This window comes from Aplidium turbinatum, chromosome 8 (assembly GCF_918807975.1).
Source record: "Aplidium turbinatum chromosome 8, kaAplTurb1.1, whole genome shotgun sequence".
Lineage (NCBI taxonomy): Eukaryota > Metazoa > Chordata > Ascidiacea > Aplousobranchia > Polyclinidae > Aplidium > Aplidium turbinatum.
The window spans coordinates 5,572,392-5,596,092 of record NC_137479.1 but is presented as its reverse complement, the minus strand read 5'-3'; the positions used below and the strand labels follow the sequence as shown (position 1 = coordinate 5,596,092).

General features: G+C 37.8%; 2 protein-coding genes across 2 annotated transcripts in view; both read right to left on the bottom strand.

Annotated features, from left to right (window-relative positions):
• Positions 1–6,705: 6,705 nt before the first annotated feature.
• The window catches only part of LOC145775482 (uncharacterized), a 53,662-nt gene continuing 36,666 nt past the window's right edge, over positions 6,706–23,701 (bottom strand). The window contains exons 21-27 of the mRNA XM_082586776.1: positions 16,730–16,924; positions 15,579–15,761; positions 12,464–12,652; positions 11,877–12,065; positions 9,985–10,107; positions 9,320–9,448; positions 6,706–7,283 (exon numbers count right to left, since the gene is read on the bottom strand). Of these exons, the coding sequence (XP_082442902.1) occupies positions 7,261–7,283; positions 9,320–9,448; positions 9,985–10,107; positions 11,877–12,065; positions 12,464–12,652; positions 15,579–15,761; positions 16,730–16,924 (1,031 nt within the window). The 3' untranslated portion in view covers positions 6,706–7,260. The remainder of the gene's footprint in view (positions 7,284–9,319; positions 9,449–9,984; positions 10,108–11,876; positions 12,066–12,463; positions 12,653–15,578; positions 15,762–16,729; positions 16,925–23,701) is intronic.
• Positions 17,556–18,017, bottom strand: LOC145775962 (Y-box factor homolog). Its single transcript, XM_082587371.1, has one exon. The coding sequence runs from the start codon at positions 17,932–17,934 to the stop codon at positions 17,584–17,586; it is 351 nt and encodes a 116-aa protein (XP_082443497.1). The 5' UTR covers positions 17,935–18,017; the 3' UTR covers positions 17,556–17,583.

The following is a 23,701-nucleotide window of genomic DNA, read 5'->3' as shown; positions in this document are numbered from 1 at the left end:
ATATCTCATAGTATATCGTATATTATGTATCATATATTTCACTTCTATTAACTCTACGGTATTAACACTGGAATAGGTCAATTTAATTGAATATTGCATTATTATTATACTGTAGTTTTGTGTTTTGTGGAACACATGATAACTTTCTACACATGGTAACAACACTGAAGCTCTGATTGCAGAAAGCCACCCGTTACGTCAATAAAATAAGACTAAGCGAGTGAAAAATGTTTGCAAATACGCAGAAGATTTAAAATTTTCTTTTTCAGATTTTGATTGTGGGGAACGTGACCAAAGTGCCCTTGGATCGGCTGTTAGTGGTAGGTGTAAGATGTCCACGATAAGAAGTATATGAGGTATAAGTTCACAAGGTGTAAGATATTCGAGATTTTGTTTATGTGACTATAATCAAGAATATTGCCTAATTGTTTTTTTTAAGCTTAATGTTCCGAAAATATTGTAGCCGAAAATCAGTAGTTTACTAACTTACAACTTTGACATCAGCCGATACTTGCGTACACTGTATATCTATGAAAGTAGGCTAAAACTTGCAATACCAGGCTTACCGAATAGCATCATCAGAACTATCACCAGCTTAAATCTCAGCATTTTAAAAAGTACTTCAAATTACTTTTTGTTTTTTGATTCAATGATTAAGTAAGCCAAATAGATTTGCAAAGTTCAATTCTGCGCCATCAATTGTATAGAAAAGAATAAAATTTTGTTTACAACAACACTTTCATGGAGGTTATAGAATATAAAAAATAAAAGCATTTCCTCAAAATGAAAAAGAAAATTTCATTTTGCTTGTGATAACTTGAAAGAAACCTAAACGTCCTCTATATTGTAATGTTTTTGTTGCTACTTGAAAGTCTAGCTAGGTGAACACTTTCAAAACGATTTAATATACTTTGGTGTCTTTTTTCTAGAATGTAATGGAAAGACACGCTTCCAGATAAACTGCGTGATATTTACATATGACCTAAAAGTTGATAGCGTAATGCATTTTTACAACATTTGGTAGAGCAGAGATTTTTAACCAATGTACGACGAAAGATCGTCAGGTGTAAGGTAAGAAATTTATTAGTTTGACTCATGTTTCATGAAATACCAGTCGACAATTAAAATCACAAGAGCTTCGCGTTTGTCTTTCTGCAATTCCTGCCGGAACATTAAAATTCGTGCTCATCCAAACAGGCCCAGATATCGCACTGAGAAAAAATGAAAGTGAAAAAACTGTTGTTGCGTTGCTGATTTTATTGCATTATTAGAAAGTTTTGTTTTCCGCAAAATTATTTTAATGTATAAAGTGTACCGTGACTTAAAAAAGGTTAAAAAACGTTGTGCTAGAAGATATGCAGATACGTTCTTGAGATTAAAGTTTTCGATATTTTAAGTCTCCGAATCGTGTTCACTCCTTGCCTTCCACTCTCTGCTTGGATTTACGCTTGTTATAAACTACGAAATATTATAACTTTTGTTGAAAGCGTTGCTTTGTTTAATAATAATTATTCAGACCAATGCCAAGCAGCAATGCAACAGTTTTTATAATCCAAATGCAAGCAAACAAACACATGTGCAAGCGTTATTAAGCTAAGTGTCCATCACTCAGTATCTTGTGAATCATATTAATCTCCCAATGAAAGGGTGAAGTGTTTAATTCCCTGCCTGGCTTTACTTATTGTAGTGTGAGGTAAAAATTGCTTCTCATTACGCTTCACTTTCCTACATTCTGATCTTTAGCTTGTGTTGAAAAACCAATAAAACTGAAACGAAATTAGCTACCTAACAAAATATACATTTGTCTTTTATAGATGCTCTCGCCGAAGTAAATTATTTTTTTATATGTTTATATTTTCTTGAGTTGTTACAGTTTTGTTGCTTTGCTGCTTGAAGTAAAAAAGCCACTGTGATGTTGCATTGAAGTAAAAGCAATCGGTAAATCAAACGGAACTGGTTGCCGCCGGTTGTTGGCAAAAACTTTCTGACTGGTTATCAAAGTCGAACAACAAACGAAGTTTGAGGACAATTCACTTGGTAAAATAATATGGCAATGGCTGAGAAACTAATGGCAGCCACTTCCTGATCGCAAAGTTTCTTTATGATATGAGACACGATCAGTACTTTTGCACTGTTTCATGAAAATCATTTCTTTGTGCCGCTTTTAGTTCAATCTATTGCCGGTGCTGAAGAAACGCAGAGTCACAGTTTCATTGCTGTTTAAAAGTTTGCCATTTCAACAAACAAGCGTTAGCAACAAAAATAATGAAGTAATGCATTGATTTCCAACGTTTAATAGTTCGTGGACTAGCTCATTAGACAGCCGAGCAAACGTGCTTTAACACCGCCAAGTGTCACATCATGGTCTTTCAAGGACAGGTTAGTATGTTCTTAGTGATTGGAATTATCAGTCAAGTCACTTACAGAAGCATCATGATGATTATCATTCATTGAGAAATAGAAGACTTAATTTCTTAATCTTCTTCTTTGTGTGAACCGTTATCTTCTTCGCCACTCCAAGGGTCGAGGGGCTCTACCTTTTAACACCCTTGATCAGAGACGGCGACTCGGTCTAGAAGTTTGAGTAGGTGTGGAGAAGCCACTGAATTGATTCGTCATCCAGTTCACGCGGACCATACACACCATTTGACGCGTGGTAGATAGCGCAATTGCAGAGGGTGTGGTCTGCGGTTAGTTCCTTTTTGCTAAGCTCACAGATTGCGGATGGAACCCGTCCACATTTGTGCATGTTGGAGGGAATAATCCGACGCCAGTGAGCAAGCGATTAAGCGCACCCAGGCCTTCCTTGACAAAAGCATTCCGATTGGGTTGTTGGTGGTGGAGTTTTAATGATTCCGGTGTTTTCCTTTACTTTCTGCGTTGCTGGATCGAAGATTAAAACTATAAACAATTACGTTGTGAGCAAGCATTGATCTTCTGAGTTGAGTTAGTAAACAATACAGCAGCGTAATCGACCTCGTGTCCTATCATTCCTTGCCGGCTTCGCCCAGGAATGTTGCCATCCCACTGCTGGCTGTGTATGGGTGGATATGCTGAAAGCAGCGTCCGCTACATATTTCTAGTAGGATATATGTATATATAGCGGACGCTGCTTTCAGCATATCCACCCATACACAGCCATCAGTGGGATGGCAACATTCCTGGGCAAAGCCGGCAAGGAATGATAGGACACGAGGTCGATTACGCTACTATATCGTTCGTCGGTATTATCAATGGCCCTATTTCTGAAAAAGCTTTCGACTAACTCAATCCAAAGGGATACGTCCGTCTCAAAGAACCTCGGCAACGACATGCCATAGGGCCTGGGGTGCCTGCAGACACCACAATCCAGTGTCTGAAGGGGGTCGTCCGGACGGGGGCGAAACACATCGTCTTCGCTGCTGTCAAGACGCCCCGATCGCGCGCCACGAGTAAGGCGACGACCAAGGACGACAACGACGAGGGAAATAAAAAGGCTTACGGTTACTACGATAATGTAAAAAGAGTATTCAAACATCATGAATTAATGTTACTTAACTTGAATCCCACGGCGTCGTCGTCGAAGGAACGTCCGATGAAAGGCAGGCTTGTTATAATCCGTGATATAATCCAGAATAATCCAGTGCATCCAGTGATCAGTTCACATTCAGTCAATTCACAGTTAAGTCAAGTGATTAATTCACAGTGAGATCACGTCGTTACAGCTCACAGTTAGCAAAACGAATCACGTCGGGGTCACCAGACGTGGAAGAGTATCGAATATAAAACTTTGTAGACTTGAGAAGTTCTTCTTCCTCCGAGCTCCTTTGGTTGTCCGCCCAGGTAGCCGCATTGATGGTTTGGTCTTCAAAAGTTTTCATCTAAAGTTGTGGCGCCTGCACAAGTGGTCGTCTCAATTTTAATTGGCGGTGTTGCTCGCTTACAGATTCGTAGAGACTTGAGTGGGACAAGAAGTTTGGGTTCATAGCGTGGCGAGAAAGAGACATGATGTTTTCTTCGCGACGAAGCTCAGCTGGTGAGATACCTGCTAAGGCAGGGAAATTATCTGATGATGTACGTCACAGACATCCAGTAATGATACTCAAGGCGTCATTTATGGCAGTCTCAATTTGATAACAGTGGATGATGACATGTTCTAACCATTCTGTCAAAAGTGTCAAGCCCACTTTTGGTTCTGTTGTAATACAAGATTGCTTCGAATGCAGCAGGTTTGGGGTCCATTGGACCCCAGGTACAAGATGCTATTATTTTTTTTCTATGCTACAAACCTTTGCTTGAGATCAACAGTTATATCCTCCTAAATATTGAACAAAGCTGTGAAAAGTCAGGGTATATCAATATCATACCTGCTCTATGCCTTCAGAAATCGCAGTTTAAAATTTGTTTTGGAGTCCATTGGACCGCACTGTAGACAGAGGGTTAAATACATTTTTTTTCAAAATTGTAAAACGTAAGAAACTTTTCAGATGAAAAATTGTCATATATTTCTGCAAGAAGTAAATTTGAATCAAATGAGCCGAAATTTGAACTGCGGTGTTCCACCACAGAAAAAAAGAAGTAGGAGTGATTGAATCAAGTTTAAAATTTTCGAGAGCGTCTGCAACGCCCTAAGTTCACCGCACATTGATGGCCGCATTTGATATTTTGACGAAAAACTCTAAACGTTTAAGCTTATTTAGAACCTTCAGTGCACAGTTTCACTCTTAGTTTAGGAAAACATTTTGATCGATCCAACTTGTAACTGTTATCAACTGGACTTCCTTGATGTTTTAGTAGCCTATATAAAACAATCTCATTCAGAAAACGACGAATTCCTACAAATCCGATCGTCCATTAACCGTCATCGTTATAAATATTTGCATTTTGTAAACACAAAGAATTGAACGCAGCGTAATTTTCATCATATGTGGTTTTGAAAAGACCCAATAGCCTACATTATGATAAAAAAAATCTAAAGGGAAGCTAAGTGCGACTTTAATTTTATCTAAAAAGGTTACGTTGACGTATTTTTGTTACATTTTTTAAACAGCCTCTTTTTCTGCGTATTTTACTGATTTCCAAACATGATTATCTGATGGATGAATTGCCCGGTCGACCTTCTCTTAGCTTACAATACTCTTGATGGTGATGATTTTTTGTATGTTTTATTTTTTTATTCTGGTTGAAGTTGTGGTGTGTCTGCTTGGGGTTGCACAATAACCTGGTATTTCAAAGAACACAGGCCTCGTTCTCGAATTATCTCCACCATTACAGTGCTCGAGATGTTGCTATCATGTTAACAGCTATACAATTTAATACCGGATTGCTACTCATCTCGCCACTAGGCCTACTGTCTGCATAGCAGATTTTAAGTCACTAAAATTTGAAGTAATGGCCAAGAAAAAGGCTTTTGCTCTTATAAAAGAAATTGGTAAAACAAGAATGGTGTGTAAGTTGCATCAGTATTAAGTGGGCCATAAAAATTTGCTGCTTAGCCTACAGTACACAGGCATTAAATTTTGTGATGGGTGGGTGCAAGGTAGCCAGAAAGCTTTATAGGGAGCTTGGAATGGCTACTGTACGACTGTACGTGCATGCAATAGTACGCTACGGGTTAGGTTACTCTGAGTAATTTACAAGCGTAGTCAAACAGTACCAAGACTTAGTTCCTGCCAAAAATAATAAGCGTAGCGACAATGTTTACTTGCCTTTGCTGCTTCTACAGTTTACTACAAATTTGTATGGAAAACAAGTAGGGAAGTAACCAGCAGAACACCTTCACACTCTTTGGCTTAACGTTAAGCGGAAGATCTGCCATTACTTACCTGATTCAGCAGTAGGGCTAACCGCACTCCTGTCGATTGTTTTGACGTATTTGTCTTGAAAATTTCCAGCAGAGAAAACTGAGGGAAATAGCCTACTGGGTAGGCTAATTGTTGAGAGGATGATCTCACCAACGACGCAATTACAAAGATCAGTTAAATTCTTCCTCAACCCAGCAAACATTTATCTAAATTCGTGGGAATAACTTGCAAGTGATAGGTCAATCTGGAGAAAAAGAACGAGGGAAGGCACATATTGTTTTGAAAAAAAGGATACAAAAGGCTCAGAAAAAATAAAACATTAGAAAAAAAAACTGATACAACCACGGTCCAACTCTCCATGCAATGTGATTTTTTCCCACGTCTTTTCCACTGTAGACAAGTGTCCAAAAGTCACATCCGACTGGAAAATAAAACCAATGCTCGGACACGAGCTGGAGCCTACGACGACTCTTTGTGCGAGTCAGCGTTTTCATCGTTGATGAACAAACACCATAAAAAAGGTGTCTGTTCACAAAAACTAAGCAACTTTGAAACCGCCTTGGCACCAACATTAAGCCACGGCTGGACTTGCTCTGTAGCAGAAATCGGTCGCATTCATCACATTCACATCCATCTGAATAAATGTGTTTGGTTCTTTGTTGTGTTTCCAGTAGGCTACGTGTCAACTGTAAAGTAGCAGTCTTTGAGTACCGTTAGCTTGTTTTACGTTTTCATTCGAATTAAACCTTTCCATCAATATCACAAATGTAAGTTATATTTCGCACTGTTCATTATTTGAACCGTGGAGGGTCGCTGAAAATTTTAGGAGATTAAAAGGGGTCGTGAGCAAAAAAGTTTGGGAAGCCCTGATATAGACTGAGTTGATTTGTGACATGGTTTGTAGGCTACTTATTAAGCGTGAGTTTATATTTTGCGAGCGTTTTTGCATTATTTCTAGCAATCGAAGTTAGGATTTTTACAATGACAAGACCTGTTGTATTTGTAACAGCGTTTTCAGCAAATTGGTTAGTTTTCAAGAATATATTTTCGGTTATCATAATTGAGTGGCTTCACATTTTTATGTTATAAAGTGACAATCAGTATTTACAGGAATTCAATAATACAATGGTAGACAAGAGCATTGGATCTGTTGTTTCAATCACATTTAACTGAATCGAAGGCAGTCTTTTCTACACTGGCTTTACAATACATGAATTAGACGCTGAGTGACAGATTTTTACAATTTTTTGACAACAAATACGTAGCATGACCAAAACGAGAAAAAAACTTGTAATGTTTGAGTGGTGGGTGCACAAGGCGTTAGTCATTCGGCTTTCGGGCAACGCTCAGGAATTGTGTAGTAAGTTGCTCCATGGAGTTTTGATTTATTCCACATCATCACTACAGCGAAATCAATGTTGTACAATCGCAACGATTCGCAATGAGATCTCATTGTCTGTCAGAACTCGAGGCCAAATCATGGAATTGGCGATGTTTCCACTAAAAACAAATAACGTGATAGCATTAGATTTTAAGTTTTATTTAACGCAATTTAACTCACGACTAACTTTCCGATTAACTTCACGATTAACTAATTGGAAAGTTGTCGCCACTGTTTTGGCCTCACTGAATCGGAGTTGTAACTGTTGGAGACACGTTGAAAGTTTTTTTCTGAATTATGGAGCGAGGTTTCACTGGTTACCCATTATAATATGATACTATCTGTCCCATTTTGGGACACCACATGTTCCACCAAACTAAGGTTTCCCAAGTTAAGACGTAGACTAAAATATTATTTTACTAGGCAGATTATTAATAACCGTCAATTTACGGAGGTTCAGATTATTGCAGATTAAAGATGGCCGGTAGAGACCTTTATGTGGTAAAAAAAAATTCGCCAATATTGACACTTTGCTCCTCAAGAAGGCCAAATCTGATCTCCTCATATTTCGTTTGATTACTAGAAGCATAGTAATGCTATGCACTTGTTTTTTACTATTCCAAAATTGCAAGGCAGATCTGATGATGCTAAATTTGATAACAAAAGTGTGTAGTTTTATTATAAATTTAAGATTTTGGTGCATTTTTGCTGTTTCTAACTAACTTTCAGCAAAGCGTGAAATCGATTACATTGCACTTACAAGCCATAAGCTCATAATTGCTTCGTGCATCAATATGCGCAAGGAAAAAGGCGCATCGTCTAGTTTTCCAATGTTTAGTTTGACCTCAATAACATAAAGAGGCAAAAAAATAAAATAAAAAATCTGTTGCAAAGAAAAAGACAAAATTGCTTTAAAAAGTTTTATTTTGCCAAATTTAATAACATTGGTGTTCCGGTTTATAGAAATAAGTCAAATTGAAACGTGATTTTGTCGTTTTCAAGAGCAACCGAATTTGGTCGCCAATGATAGATAAGAGGATTGGCTTCCCTGCCATCTTGTCAGTTCAGTTAAGCAAACCATAGCTCCACGAAGGACCTTAGGCATTTCACTCCAGAGCAGCATAATGTTCATAATCATGAGAGAAATCAACGGATATGGTCGAAGGGCGCCACTCCGCAATCGACAGCATGCCTTTAAGTGTCTTCCCAAAGACACAGCCACATGCTCTTGAGAGGTGTCGAACCGGCTCCCTTTCGAACATCGTACCAAGGCTGTCACCACTCGGTTATGTAACAGGGTAGTGAGTCCAAAAATTAAATCCAAATCTTCAACTAACATGCATAAAGCCTGGATACAACAATTGAAAAAGAGATGATACTTTTGAGACGTATTTAGTCAGTACAATGTTCTGTTTCAACGAATATTCACTTTTCTTCAAAATCGATTGATATCTTAAGATAGGGATTTCGTGTATTAGGTTCCTCTTTTTTTATGGTTCGTAGTTTACCTTGTGCTTTGTGTTGTTGATTGAAACATTATTGGTCTCGCCACGATTAAAACGATCAAAAAATTTTCATAAAGAATCTTGAAAAAGAGCAACATTTGATTGCGTTGAATAAAGCGTATTCCTTAAAATACGTTGCTCAAGCACGAGAGTTGAACAAACGTTGCTTGATGTTGCACTTTCCTAGAGCGCAAAGTTAAGTGGTTAAAGAACTGAACTAATAGAAACGTGAATAAAATACTCGTTTTTAAACTCTTGTAAAGAAATGAACGGAGTACGCTCAAGTGAGGCAAGGTCAAGCAACGGTAGTTCAACTCTCAGTGTGAGCAGTTGCGTAGGTATTTCATTGACAACACGTCATTTGCCGACATCTGCTCGCTGGAAAAGCTTACGTTGAAGAACAACACCCAAACTGTGAAACTTGGTGACCAGGCATGCGTGAGTGGTTCAAAGCATCTGCCCGCATGGTCACGGAACTACCAACATGACGCTTCGCAAAGCGATTACTCAAGTTGAAGAAAATCTATCAAACAACATTACAAAATCTTATATTTTACTGCGCTAAGCTTGTGCCATTAAGAAAAATGAAGAAAATCTATCAAACAATATTATAAAATCTTATTTTTAAAAAATGAAATATTTTTTCTTACATTGATCACAATTTGTTCCAGTATAAGGAAATTCACAAGCACGCCTACACGTGTAATGATTGCTGCAACCTATCCTTGTACACGTTCCTCCATTTCGGCAAGAACTTGTTCGGCACGGGAAGACAGAACCTAATGAACACTCAATGATATTAACTCTGCCATGCTTTGATTAGTTAAATCAAGCAGTTTAATCGAAATAATTGTAAAATTGAGTAGAAAACAATAACGTCCCGGTACTTCAAACGTCGGCTAGCGCAATCCAACGACCGAGAATTTTCTTTCACCTTATGACAGGTCATATGCTTTTGAAGTTTACATCAAGGAAATACTCTAGAATGAATAAAATAGTTTGTATATGTTTGGTTAACTAGTTTAAATTGTAAATTGATGGCTGCAGTACTGTAGCTACATTTTATGGGTTCACACCGAATATGCTTGAGTTTTGTGTGAATATACTGTAGGTAAAGAACCTAAATCAAATATAGCTATTACTATCTGAAGCCTTTACAAATTGTTTCACCTAACGGATCATCAGAAGGTCTTATTCAAATAGATGCAGCTTACATTTCAATTAAAGAGAAAGGTTTAAAGAAACATAATAAATATTTTTGAAATGGTGTGTTGTGACTTAAAACACAGGATAAAATTAAAGAAATGGTTCTTACATTGGTCACAGTTTGTTCCAGTATAAGGGAATTGGCAGGAACACCTGTAAGCACTACTGCTATTTATTCTTGTACATATCCCGCTATTTTGGCAAGTAGTGGGTCCGCATGGAGAGGCAGAACCTGTAAGAACATTCAATGAAATTAACTGTGCCATGTTTTTATTATTCATGAATTAAGCTATTTAACTGAAACAATATTGCAAAATCTAGCAACAATAGTTCAAATCTTGGCTAGCACGGTTCAGCAGGAGGCATTTTTCTTTCACCATATGACCTGTCATCTGCTTTGGCATGCTATTTTACTATATGATAGAACTCGTCTATATTGATAAAGGCTACGTGAAAACATTCTTCTTGGTCCCGGAGATTTCTTCCTTTTACATACATACAAGTTTGCCTATGTCGACTTTGGCTATATCGTCAGTTCGTCTATATCGACACTTTTTGTGATCCATCAGAGCAATTGTGTTTGTTCATAGTGACCAATATAGCCTAATGTAACATTTTTTTTTTTATTCCGGGGCGTAATCCAACTTACGACTTAATAACGTCATCGCACTAATAAGAAAATTGTTTGCAGCAGAGAGAAAGATTTAGCAGAGATTGAGCGCGTCTGCATTTAAAACAATAAAACTGAAACGTTGTGAGATGTTGACCTATAAATAGTCAAAACTAGCTCTCCACTATATTGCGCTATAAAACTTGGACGTTGTTGTAACTGTAGTCAGTTGAATGTAGTTTGCTAACAAAAATTTAGCAACACGTGTTCAAGAACAAAGCTGTTACAAAAAACAAAAACAGAAGTCACTTGCAAGGATGCAAATTCTGCACTGTACTTTACAATGTAGTAACGCTATATTTCTTCGCATCAGTACCGTCTGCGTGTATATTAAGTGTAAATACAACTACCGTGTTGTTCATGACCTTGTTTGCGTTATTCTTTGTATGCGAAAGTGTACGCGAAAACATAAAATTTGTCGCAGTACCGATTAGAGTGCTCATTTAACCCTACTAGACCTTCACATATTTTTTTCTCTAGGAAATTTATTTTTCTGGGATTATGGCATACATAAGGCTACTGGCGAGTAGAATGCTCAGTAGGCTACTCCATTTTTGTGACTATATTGCTATATTGTACTGCAGGAACTGCAGCCTAATTTCAATAAAATTCATGTTTCAAAACTCGTTTGCCGATTTCAAAAAAATTACGAAACCCTGGCTGAATTTTGTACATGTCTTCATGTTTATCTGTCGTTTTTGCCTTTTTCGTGTTGTGTGCATCTTATTGCAAAATTGCATATAGCCTAGTACTATTGCAAATAGGCTAAATTAGAAAAGTGAAAATGGCCAAAAATTATTACAAATGCGTTTATTGAATATTGAATTAAATTTGGAATGTTATAAACCAACATTTACTGTACATGTGGCAAAACTTTTATGTCAAGTGAAATAACTGTGCTTCTACAGTACCTCTCCTTAATTAAACGAGTCACGCTACACCATTGATACGCACCCAAAGATAGTCTTGCAACTCCTACTTCCAAACGTCCACGCTTTTAACATTGCCTATAGCCTACACTGTAGGTTGCGAATACGCACAACAAGAAGTTTTATTCTATAAATCATTAAAACTTTTTCTCGATTCTCAAAATATTTCTCGGACCCACTAATCCCAGAAGATATTCGAAGATGATTGTTTAACAGTAAAGTACAGTATTTGAATTATATCAATGCACCAGACTTTGAAAGAAAAAAAATACTTGTAGTTTAATAAAGACACGCTGAAAATCTTCTATCGTAACCCAGCGTTTAGGACACAATGAAAGGACGCAATAACAAATAGTCGTCATAGCTTAAATATGTCCAAGAATATTACTGATTAAAACCAACCCCTACAAGATGGCGGTGTTGGTAACCATAAAGCATCTCCATCATTCCTTGAAGTGCATATTGATGTGTTTGATCCAACAATCTCAAAACCAACCTCACAACTGTGGTTACACAGTGAACTAACCCTTCTATTGTCAGTACAGCGAGTGTTGCCATTTGTGATGATAATAGAAGGACAACGAGATTCTGCTACAAAACAATTCTAGGGTAAGAATCGAAATCATCCAATTAGTAAGAATAGTTATAAACTGTACGAAATTAAATTGCAGAAACAAAAGTTATGTTTGTAAAGTTCTAGTCATTTAGAACGTCAGAAAAGAATAGTTTACGTCACAAAAATATGTTTACGACAAATTATGGCATATCATCAATGGCATTTCTCAAAATGCGTAGATAAACAAAACCAAAATTATTTTGCAACAGCTAAAATTTGGATTATAAAACATACAAACATTATTTTTAAATACAGTAATTCTATTTTTAGAAAGCAATATATCAGCCCTTCTATAGCACAATTTCAACCTAAGATATTTTAATTTTTCTGGTTCATAAGCTTGTTATCATGACATTTCTTGTGGCGATTTTACCTCGGCATGTCGGTATCCCAGGAATCCAAAAAAGACTCCCACTTCTATGTAAAGCACAAAACGACACTGTGGTTCCAACTAGTTCAAAACCGTCATCACAACTGTGAATGCACAATGAGCCGGCGTTTCTACCATTATTGCAGTTAGTGTTTCCATTTGTGACACGAATTGAGGGACATGCCGCTAACACTAAAGATTGAGTTGAGTAAAAAAAAATTAAAAATTAAAAAAAATCGTAGCGTATAAGTGTCTTTGTAACATGCAAAATTGTGACAAAAGTAATGATTCCAGAAATAAAGCATAGAATATTACAATCAAGAAAATGAAGTATCTTCTGACAGGTGTCAAACCCACAACAATGCTTGATATGAGCGACTTGGTTACATGTCTTGTAATGCAAAGAAATGAATAAACCAAATTTCCAAACCATCATGCTGCGTTTTTACTGACTCGTGTGAGAATAAATTTCTTTGCATTAGAATATTACAAGCATTTTAAGAGCGTATCGAGAACGCTGATTTGTTACATCGCGGGAGATGATGTACGAAAAATTTAGTTCTAAAAAACTCAATGCATTGCAATCAACAGATCGCAAGTCACAACTTTGTTGAAACAGCGCTGTAATTGATTCTATAGCAGTATCGTGGCAAAACCAACTTGGAGAAAACTGTTATGGTAGTTCTCACTTATGAAGCCCACGTCCGGACGGACAATTTTGGGCATATTAAGCGGGAGACAAATTTCTGCCACTTATTTCCGTATAGTTGACTATGGCCGACTGTATACTGTGGCTAAAAGTTGCTAAATTTATTAACAACTGTGCACAACCATCGGTTATCCGGAAAATTTTGTTTTTTTGAGAGTTGTGTTAGCAATAAGACCTGTTTTATACAACCCAGTGTAATGAGATTCAGGTTAAACGGTTTGTGACAAAACAGTTGAATTAAGAACGGAGTTAGTAGCGTAATGAAGCATCAAGTCGTTGAAAACAAGACAAAAAATAATAATTTGTGACGCCTTTTTATACAATTTCAAGCAAATGTAATTGAAAATTGGACTTATTCAGAGAGTTTTGGGATCATAAAGCCGTGTTTTTTATTACAAGAATAAATGGAAGAAATTTCGAATCGGACCAAATTGGGCTTAATAAGTGGATAGGCCTGTTAACTGTGGGCTTAATAAGCGGGGACTACTGAAACAATATTTCGACTGAGTGGTTATTTCTTGGCTGTCAATCCAACTCTTTTTGATTAAATCGAACACAACAGGCACATACCAACATTAGAAACTTTACAAGTTGGTAATGGTGACAACTAAGCGTTATTATTTCCGATATCTCAAATTGTGAAAGCAGTTGAATTAGAATTAATTAACTAAAAACCATCTTCACACGTGTGACGGCATATGTATCTAAATGAGCCTGTCCTTTGAGCAGTACTACTATTTTGCATTCATCAAATGCTGGGATTTGCACACCTCTTAGTGTAATTTATTAAGAATCGAGTTCGCTATAAAAACAAATGAAAATAAAAATAACCTGAAGATGCTATAAAAATAGCATCTTCAGGCAGCACAGAGGTTCTTAAACTTTTTGGGCTGCGCCCCCCCTTGACGTCATTTGTAAAACTTTGTGCCCCAATTTTCTAGTTTAAGTTATAAATCACTGTCAAACTACACGTTTTGCATGCTTAGGATTTTGAAACAAACAAAGATTATTTTTCATCACACATCAATCAAAAGATTAAGCGGAACACAATCTATTTTTCCTCGCACTAATGAAAAGGATGTACAGTCAACTCCGCTTAATTCGGACACCGGATAACCCGGACAACCGCTTTATTCGGCCAAAATGCTCGGGAACGGAACAAAAGTGAAAATTGCACATAAAAAATGTGCAATTTTCTCCGCTTAATTCGGACACAGGACACAGTATTTGAAGAATTACTGTACTATTTTATCCTATATGTGTGTGTGACACAGTAATATATTTGTTGAATCGCTTGGTAACGAAATACTGTACAGTACAACAAACCTGAAGGTGAAGGTATAATTCTTGTGCGTTTTATGCGATCAGTGTCAATTACTGAAGTATAGCGCAGCCGCAATTCATTTATTACGCAACACAGTACAGTGTTTTTAATGCGTTGTTTACCTTTACGCATGACCATGATACGAACAATTGATTTTCCGCATAATTCGGACAAAGCCGTTTCTCCGCTTAATTCGGCCAAAACTGAGCGGAACCAAAGTGTCCGAATTAAACGGAGTTGACTGTAGCTGCTTTGTTGAAGCCAGCAGTTTAATTTGTGGCTGAATTGAAGACAACGGACATCGCATGTTAGGTTTGTTCCGAGCTTGTGTCTTGGTCAGTTGGTTTTGAATCTTTATCCTCGGAGTGACAAAGCCTTGATTAGTTATTCCTGGTAGTTTCGAATACTTGTAGAAGCTCTTGACGCAGGGCCAGTTACCGAGATTGGCAGAGTGAAGTTTTGCGATTGTTGAAGTGTTGTTGTCAGGAAATTATTCCATTCACTAGGTGCCGCTGAATGGAAAGCAGTGCTGAAATGCGTTGCTCAAGCGCACACCCCGAGAGTCGAACTTGCGCCTTGTGATCTTGAGCCAGGCGCGTAACCACTGAGCTAACGAGGCGGACTTCACACTTGCAAGTGCAAAACTACTTTCACACAAAATAACGTCACAAACAGCCACTGTTATCGAACAATCATGGATTAAACAAGAACTTCAAGAATAGGCGCTGAAAACCAAACTCAAAACCAGGTTCCATTACCACTTACCAATCAATAATCGAGACACAAGTTAAGGTGTTCCCAACATTTTTGCTCACTACTTGTACAACACAATAGCATATTAGTGCAACGTTCGCACCCCTTTGGAGAATCTTCACGCCCCCAAAGAGGTAGGGGTGCCTCCCAGCTTAAGAACCACTGAGCTAGCACATCTGCAGCTAACAGCATTCAATTTTCCGGTTTAAAACTGATACTTGAGAGTACTATGGTAAAATTAACCTTTTTTTTAATGTTTTTGGGCACCAATCTTTGTGAATAATCAATCAATATCAATTTAAATTATGGAATCTCCCGTATAAGTTTCTTGCCTTGACAACTTGGCAATGCAGGTATCCACGCAGTTTCTTGCTGATTGTTATTTGCACAGATTGAAAATGCTGAGCCCATCAGTCTGAAGTTGCTATTGCATTTGTGGTTGCATGTAGAGCCAATGTTTCGGTTGTTGGTGCAGGTAGTTTCGCCGTTGGGAATAACAATCGTTTCACAAGTGGCTTTGTGAAACCACGACATGAAAAAAGATTATTCAAAGTATATTGTTAGCATTAAACGTAATTATTCATGCAATAAATTGAGTTTCGCTTTTAGCAGCATGATTGTTGCTTATTTTACAATATAGATACTAACGACCTGTTTTAGTAGGAGGGGAAAGAGGAGTTAATTTTAGTTTCAACTTTAGCTCTGATTTTAGGATACAGTAGTATAATCTAATGCCTCTGGTATAATTTTTTTTAAATTTTTGTCCAACCCCCCCTCCCCCCTTACCCTGAAAATTACTTTTCGCGTAACATTGCATTGTATTACATGGACGTCATTTTTTGCTTATGGCATTTCAACTTCAAATATTGCTTGTTACTGTACCAAAACACGTTCAAAATGTTGCAAGACACCCCTAAACTTTTGTTTGGTCTTGGTTTTATCGTAAAAACGGTAAAGCGATCATTTCGATTTGTGCGCATGACTAAGCGCATGCGCAAAAGCGTATCAAAAATACAGATATTCGGTATTGAGAAAATAGAGAATAGGTTACCAGATTAAATTGATCCAAGGGTATTGCACAGCCTTTGCCACACAACAATGATTTTGTCAGTAGGGGAGATGTGGGACCAATGCACCAAAGGGACCAATGCACCAGCACCATATTTTCACCCCTTCAAATTCTTTTAAAGATGTGATTACGTTTTTGGAGTCGATTTTTTCCCAAGACTGGAAATACGAAGTTTCATGGCGAGGTGCTTCGAGATTTGGCAGCTGGCGCAGAAGATGTAACATGTAAGGCTAAAAGTAACTATTTGCATTCTTCTTGTGTGTGTCTGATCTCATCGTGGTTACGTTGCAAGAAACTCTAGTTAGGTGATTACGTTTACCATGAACATACTTTACAAAATTGACTAGGTTATTCAAATATTAAATAAATTAAATATTCAAGTTTGGAAGATTTAATTTATCAAAGAATTTTTACCTCTTTGAACAACCCTCTGTCTGAGCGAGCACCTTGGATTCGAACCAGTCCAGCCTCTGTCTGATCTACAAACTCTGTTTTGATTTCCGTTTAAAACAAATCCTTCATCACAGACATAGGTCACTTTTCTTCCGTATGTTCTTTGTCCTATAATCCGCCCGTTTCGTATTGGAGTAAGATCTCGGCATCGACGATCTAATAAACATTGCTCTAATACTTTGAAAGAAAGAAAGCTGAAAGGAATTGAAAGAAAGCTTAAATATAGGCAAATAACTACCATGTAGGCCTACCACTAACAAGTAAAATGAAATAAATAGTTTGTTCTGTGCTTACAATGGATTTAAGATCTGCGCATAAAACTCTCGTAGCCTACCTTCAAAGCCTAAGTTTCGAAATGAGGTGCAGGTGTGCGCGAAACGGGTTACTTGTTCACTTTTCTTTCTTCGGTCTTAGTTTTCAACGACTTGCAAAATGAAGAGAAACAATAATTGTGCACTTTTGTTTTATTAATTCAATTTCTTCTCTCTCGTGATAAGCAAAAAAATGAATAACCGTCCTGTAACTCAACCAACTCAAAACTGATGCCTTTTTTTTAACCTAGTCAAAAAATGAAACGTGTAACTTACAAAAAATGTGAGATCATCTGAAGGCAAGCGCGAGACTAATTTAATTTCTCGCGCGGGCTTGCGGTGATCGAAGCCAAACGTCACACCATCCCTCCCCCAAATGAACCATGTGATGTTCCAAACAGAAATGGTGAATCGACAAAACATATGTGATGTACACCAAAAAATAATGCATTATAAGAAATCGACATTATTGTTGTTGATCTTGCGCAGGTGCTTGGTCTCCATTTACCAAAGGAACCACAGCTTCACTATTTTCCTCCTTTGGGCGACGCGGGCCACGTGGCTTGTTCTGTCGCCGTCTGGTCCAGTTACATTAGCAGCTTCTGGTAGACCCTTTTCGCCCTCAACTACATCGAACTCCACAAGTTCTCCATCACCCACACTACGCAGATATTTTCGTGGGTTGTTCTTGATTATCGCAGTTTGGTGGATAAACACATCCTCTTTGTTGTCATCACGATTGATGAAACCATATCCATTTCGAACATTGAACCACTTCACAACTCCCGTGCAATGTGTAGCAAGCACTTTTTTCTCTGTTGCGACTGCGATATCAGTGGTTTCGCCGAGCTGCATGGTTTGCTCCTACATGATGTTAAATTATCGATGTTAATAGATCTTTTTCGTTTTTTTGATGTTACCTCTCCCTCCGTCTTTGATGGAATAATGGCTACTCCAAATCGGTCTAAGCGTTGGAAAAGTTCTTCAAGATGACGTTTGTGATCTACTGCAGAAGAGGAAAATATTATTAAATCGTCTATGTAAGCCATTACATTGGTTAAGCCTTGCAAAACATGATCGATGAATCGTTGAAATGTAGCACCCGAGTTTTTAAGACCAAAGGGCATGGACAAGTATTCGAAAAGGCCGAACGGGGTTGTAACTGCAGTCATCGGAATAGATTCCTCCTCCAGCGGAATCTGATGGTATGCCTTAACCAGGTCGATCTTTTGAAAATATTGTTGAGCCTTGTAACCTGTGAAACAAAGTTTGAATTTTTGGGACCGGATATTTGTCTTCTACTGTCATTTTGTTTAACTGTCTGTAATCACCACACATCCTGTAAGTAGACCCATTTTTGCTTGATTTAGGGACCATATGTAGAGGACTAGCAAAAGGTGAATCGGACCTTCGTATAATGCCGGCTTCCATCAGATCATCGATTTCCTTCTGAGCATGACGAAACTTCTCGGGAGTCAGAGGGCGTGGTTGAGCAGAACAGGGGTACCCACTAATCACTATTTTATGCTTAATTCTATGCTTTGGTGGGTCTTTGCGGTTTGGAGGTCTGGTTAGATCAGGGTACTTAGCCAAAATTTTCATAAAGTCGTTTTGTGGAACAAATGGTCGTGGAGCTTGAATGTTGCATATCATCTTTTCTACTAGATATCCGAAACACTGTTGCTCTTGATCTCTCAAGCATTTTCGATCGAAGTCCAGCGATAAGGAAAAGTGAGCCAAAAAATCCACGCCAATAATATTATGGGACACATCTGCAATCATAAAAATCCATTTAAATGGTTTAGTAGTACCGATCTCTATTGTCATGGAACGGTACCCGTAAGTTGCGATGGGGGAACCATTGGCAGCCGCCAAAGTACGATCAGTGATTTTATACTTCCGCTCAGTTTTACTCGGTTTCACCACTGAAATTTCAGCACCCGTGTCGATAAGAAATAGAGTTCCGGTACGTTGATCTCGAACATGAGGAAGTGGGCTTCTGTCTTGATTTTCCACATCCGCCACTATTGACGTGGATTCCATCCGTTTCCCTGTTTATATGCTCTTGGACGCCATTCGCATGGTGCTGTGCATCGGAATGCTCTATTGCCGAATCTCTGATGATAAAAACATATTTGATTAAGATTTTGCCTTCCTCGTGACTGAGGATGGTTGTGTTGGTTAAATCTAGGTGGGCGAAAATAGCTCGAGTCCGAATATCTATGATGAGGTGATTGGCATTCAGAGGTTGAAGGCTTATTAGAAGGTGAATGTTGGTTTAGAAGAGTTTCCATTTTCTCCTCCAAGTGACTAAGACGAGCTTGAAGGGTTCTTCGTTCGTTTTTAGCTATGGATTCGCTCAAAGCCGTATTTCCTGTAGAAGCGGAGGAAATATTATGAATTCCGGGTGATGGAGAGATTACAACCATTTTATCCGCGGCTTCCGCTAGCTGTTCCACGGAGGATTCAGTCATGGTGCACAACGAGAGGCGGATGCTTTCTGGCATGCGTAGTATGAACATTTCTTTTAGCATGCTAGGGGAGATATCTTTTCGCGCTAGAGTTGCCTTTAAGTGTATTAATAAGTCTGAAGGCCGTCTGTCACCCAAGTGTGTTGGATTGAATAATTCCGCCACCCTGCTACTCATTGATGGTTCAAACCTGTTTAATAAACGAGATTTAATGGAATCGTAGGTAGGCTCTTCAAACAGTAAATCCTGGATAACTAATAAAGGTTCCTCAGTTAGATGTGTTACTAATATATCTGTGCGGATATTTTCGTTTGTAATGTTCCAGAATTTTAGCCTGAGTTCCAATGCGGCAAACCAGATGGAAGGATGTTGTTTATTAAAATCTATGAAAATCTTTCTTCCTGGTTGGTAATTCACAGAGGGTGTTTGTTGTTGAGATGCTACTGGTTGAAATGGGTCAAATGTGAATGGATCAGTAGCGGGATTGTTTGATTTGAAGGGAATCATTTGAGTCAAAGGGGGATGCGAAAATTTGTAATCTGGTAGGCCTACGAGTGGTAGGTTACCTGGTGTTGTCGATCTTGATGCTCCTTGTTTCTTGTCCATCTCGCTTCCCATTGTGGGGCTTCCCATTCCCATTGTGAGTTTTGCTCGTGACCTAGTGACCATCTGATGTGACGACGCCAGGGTTGCTGTTCCTTCCTTCCTGCCAGTATATCGTAATCGATCGCACTCCTGTTATAAACTGAACTGTCGGGGTCACCAATGTGCGCGAAACGGGTTACTTGTTCACTTTTCTTTCTTCGGTCTTAGTTTTCAACGACTTGCAAAATGAAGAGAAACAATAATTGTGCACTTTTGTTTTATTAATTCAGTTTCTTCTCTCTCGTGATAAGCAAAAAAATGAATAACCGTCCTGTAACTCAACCAACTCAAAACTGATGCCTTTTTTTTAACCTAGTCAAAAAATGAAACGTGTAACTTACAAAAAATGTGAGATCATCTGAAGGCAAGCGCGAGACTAATTTAATTTCTCGCGCGGGCTTGCGGTGATCGAAGCCAAACGTCACACAGGTACAAATGTATTGAGTATATGTGGACAATACTGTAAATACGTCATATATTTTTGGTTTAAAATTATTTTTCTGTTTGATCTTTGAAATCCGTAATTCCGCACCTTTTTACGCTAAGGAACCGGTAAGAATTTAAAGAAATGTTCACGCATCGGCCACTGAAGATCGCAAGGGAATAGAACAGACTTAACTTGTTTGTAATCTTTTGTTGACCAAGTTGTATTTGCCTACCATAATGCAAGATTTTGGCATAGGCTCTGAATTTATACCAAAATTGCAACAAAACGGCAATAAAATCAACTCAAACAAATATTTTCAATTTATTTACACTCAAAATCAATGTTACTGGGAAATGTATTTCTGTTTCGCTACCAGTCTGCGATACAAGCAAGACATCAAAGAAGTTTCTGAAACACATAACTGTGCTTAATTAGTTCTCGCAGAAGAATCTGGTTGAAAAAACCACTTACAATTTGACTGTTTTTAAAGTTAAACACAAATATCTGTTTTTACGAGGTATCCATAATTGTGACATAATTCATTTTATCTGGACTACAAACTGCAAAGTAGAATCACAACATAATACAATCAGACTTCTTTTTCATCGAGATTATAAACGCATGATTTGAAATTTTCGATGAATGGATTGTTGATCCAAAAGTTTCCATGTCGAAAATCTTCGTGCTCCCCACAATCATAGTCAAAATTGTTAGTCAACTCTTTGACTTACATTGTTCGGTAACTCTATTCACTTTTCCTCTATCACATATCCATTTCACTAGCATTTTGTCACCGCAAATCGGCTTTTAGTGCACTTTTGCTAATACATGACTTATTTTGTCAATTCTTTAATAAAACGATTTACCCCATTCCGAAACGCTGTTTTCCTACCACTTTTTGTATAATCGGGAAAGGCTGGGCAAAACGGACATGCGGGGCAAAACAGACATTTGCTTTTTAAAAAAACTACAAACTAAGATGAAAGTTTTTTTCTCTATCTTCCAAAACTACTTGAAACACTGAGAATATGTCCTTATAATGTTTGTAATGTTTTGTATTGAGTTTAAATTTAACCGTTGTTATTGCGTTCATAAACGTAGTTGCACTGATGAGAATTTAATATTCGAAAACGCGTTCTGCAACACTGTTTTTTTTTGCACTCTGCAATGCCTGATGCAGATTTATCTGTAGATTTCCATCACGCATTGAAGCGGTGATCTGATAATTACATTTTCTAGGGTTCGAGAAAAAGTTTTCTCTGCCTATAAAACGTTGAATGGTAGTTTAAATAATTATACTTGAAATGAATATTCCACACAAAAAAATTTGAAACTTTCGTGCGACACTCGGTATCCAAGAGGTCGAAATAGCTTTCTCAGTGCTTTGTTATAAAAACTTGTCCATTAAGATGATGATATTTAGGTGTTTTTTGAAAATTTCTGCTTCTCTTTTATATTTTTTAGCATTGATGGACAATGGATCACTATCCTCCAAAAAAATGAGCTTCCCACATGTTTTCATTTTTCTTGGTAGCTTGTTTGGGGCAAAACGGACATATTATCGATATCACTTGAAACACAGCGTAAACGAAACAGTATTTTTTTACTTTAAAATTGCTTTCAAACAGATAGCTAGTTTGTTTCGGAGACCGAAAACAGCGAAGATGCATTTATTTAACACTCCCAAAGCGGTCATACACTGCATCCGTTTTGCCCCATTCCCGAGGTAAAACGGACACCTAGAATAAAAATCATATCTTGTAAATAAACAAAAAAAGAACAACACATTAAGTTTCATACTCTGGGCAGTTGTTGCAAGGTGGCATGTTAATTCAAAAAACGCAATAGGTCCAGGATATCTGATTTGTTTGTTCTAATAGAGCACTTTGAAGTTAACATGTCCGTTTTGCCCCGCCTTCCCCTAACCTTTAAAAAAAGATATACCGCCTCTCAAACTCTGGTTTTGGCAAGTTTCCATTGCAAGCCTTCGGCTTCTTGTTTTCGGAACCCAAAATGTCTCCGAAACTGTTTGCCTTAACAATCTTAAAAATTGGCTTGGTCATTTTGAACGTGTGTTCTCGCGACCCTGTAACAACCTTTTTGTGATCCGGTCCTGATGGGTCGTGACCTGGTGGTTGGGAACCTCTGCACTATATGTGATGTCAGCTGGGGGAACATGAGAAAACGTTCAGCTATTTAAAAGTTTTTAATACTGTTGTAGTCACCATTTAAATTACGTTGATATTATGTAACTCGTGACCAGCGTCACTGCATAATCACCTTCAGCATTTTTTGGTACAGACGTTGGAATTGATTACCACCGCACTGCGCGTCGTAATCAATTAGCGTTCGGTAGCACCTTCCTCAGTTGCATGCCTTAACCAGCTCAGTGGCCAAGTGGTTTCGCCTTCGGCTCTGGTGCTGGTAGATCTGAGATCGATTCCAGGTCGGGTCAAACCGAAGACTTTAAAAATGGTACCGATTGTGTTCTACTGTATCTTGCATAGCGCAGTGAGAATGAGTCGGGTAATAATGTGATAACATCGTAAACCTGATACAAATTAAAAATGAGCCCTGTCGCTAAAAGACCTTAGCTGTTGTAGAGCGACAATAAATAAAACCATAACATTATTATTATTAGTTGCATGCCTTGCATTTCTTTCTTGCTATATATTGCGTTGTTTTTGTACACTCAGTTAAGTAAGTATCAAGAGGTGAATGGATTTTCACTTACTTGGTTGGCTATAATTCTTGTTACTACGTTTTGTATGTCAACAGTTTATTTGTCACTGCGACCTTACTTCATTTTTATTATATGTCTAAAAATACAACAACTACTGTATAGATGGAACTAATTGGGTCATTCTTGTGGGTTCTGCAAAATACATTTTTCAAGTCTTTTAAAGAAAACTTCTCATTTGCCAAATAAAGGAAGGGATTGATTTACAAAGAATTAAATGTATTATTTTTCAAGTAACTCCTTAATGTAGTTTAGTAAAACATTGAAATCCTGGGGCGGTAAAAAGACAAACCTTAGACCCCAGACACCCAAACAAAAAAGTAAAATTTACTTAAAAAA

Excerpts from the sequence above, each read along its gene's own strand:
- LOC145775962 (XM_082587371.1), bottom strand. The coding sequence starts at position 17,934 with ATGCAGCTCGGCGAAACCACTGATATCGCAGTCGCAACAGAGAAAAAA.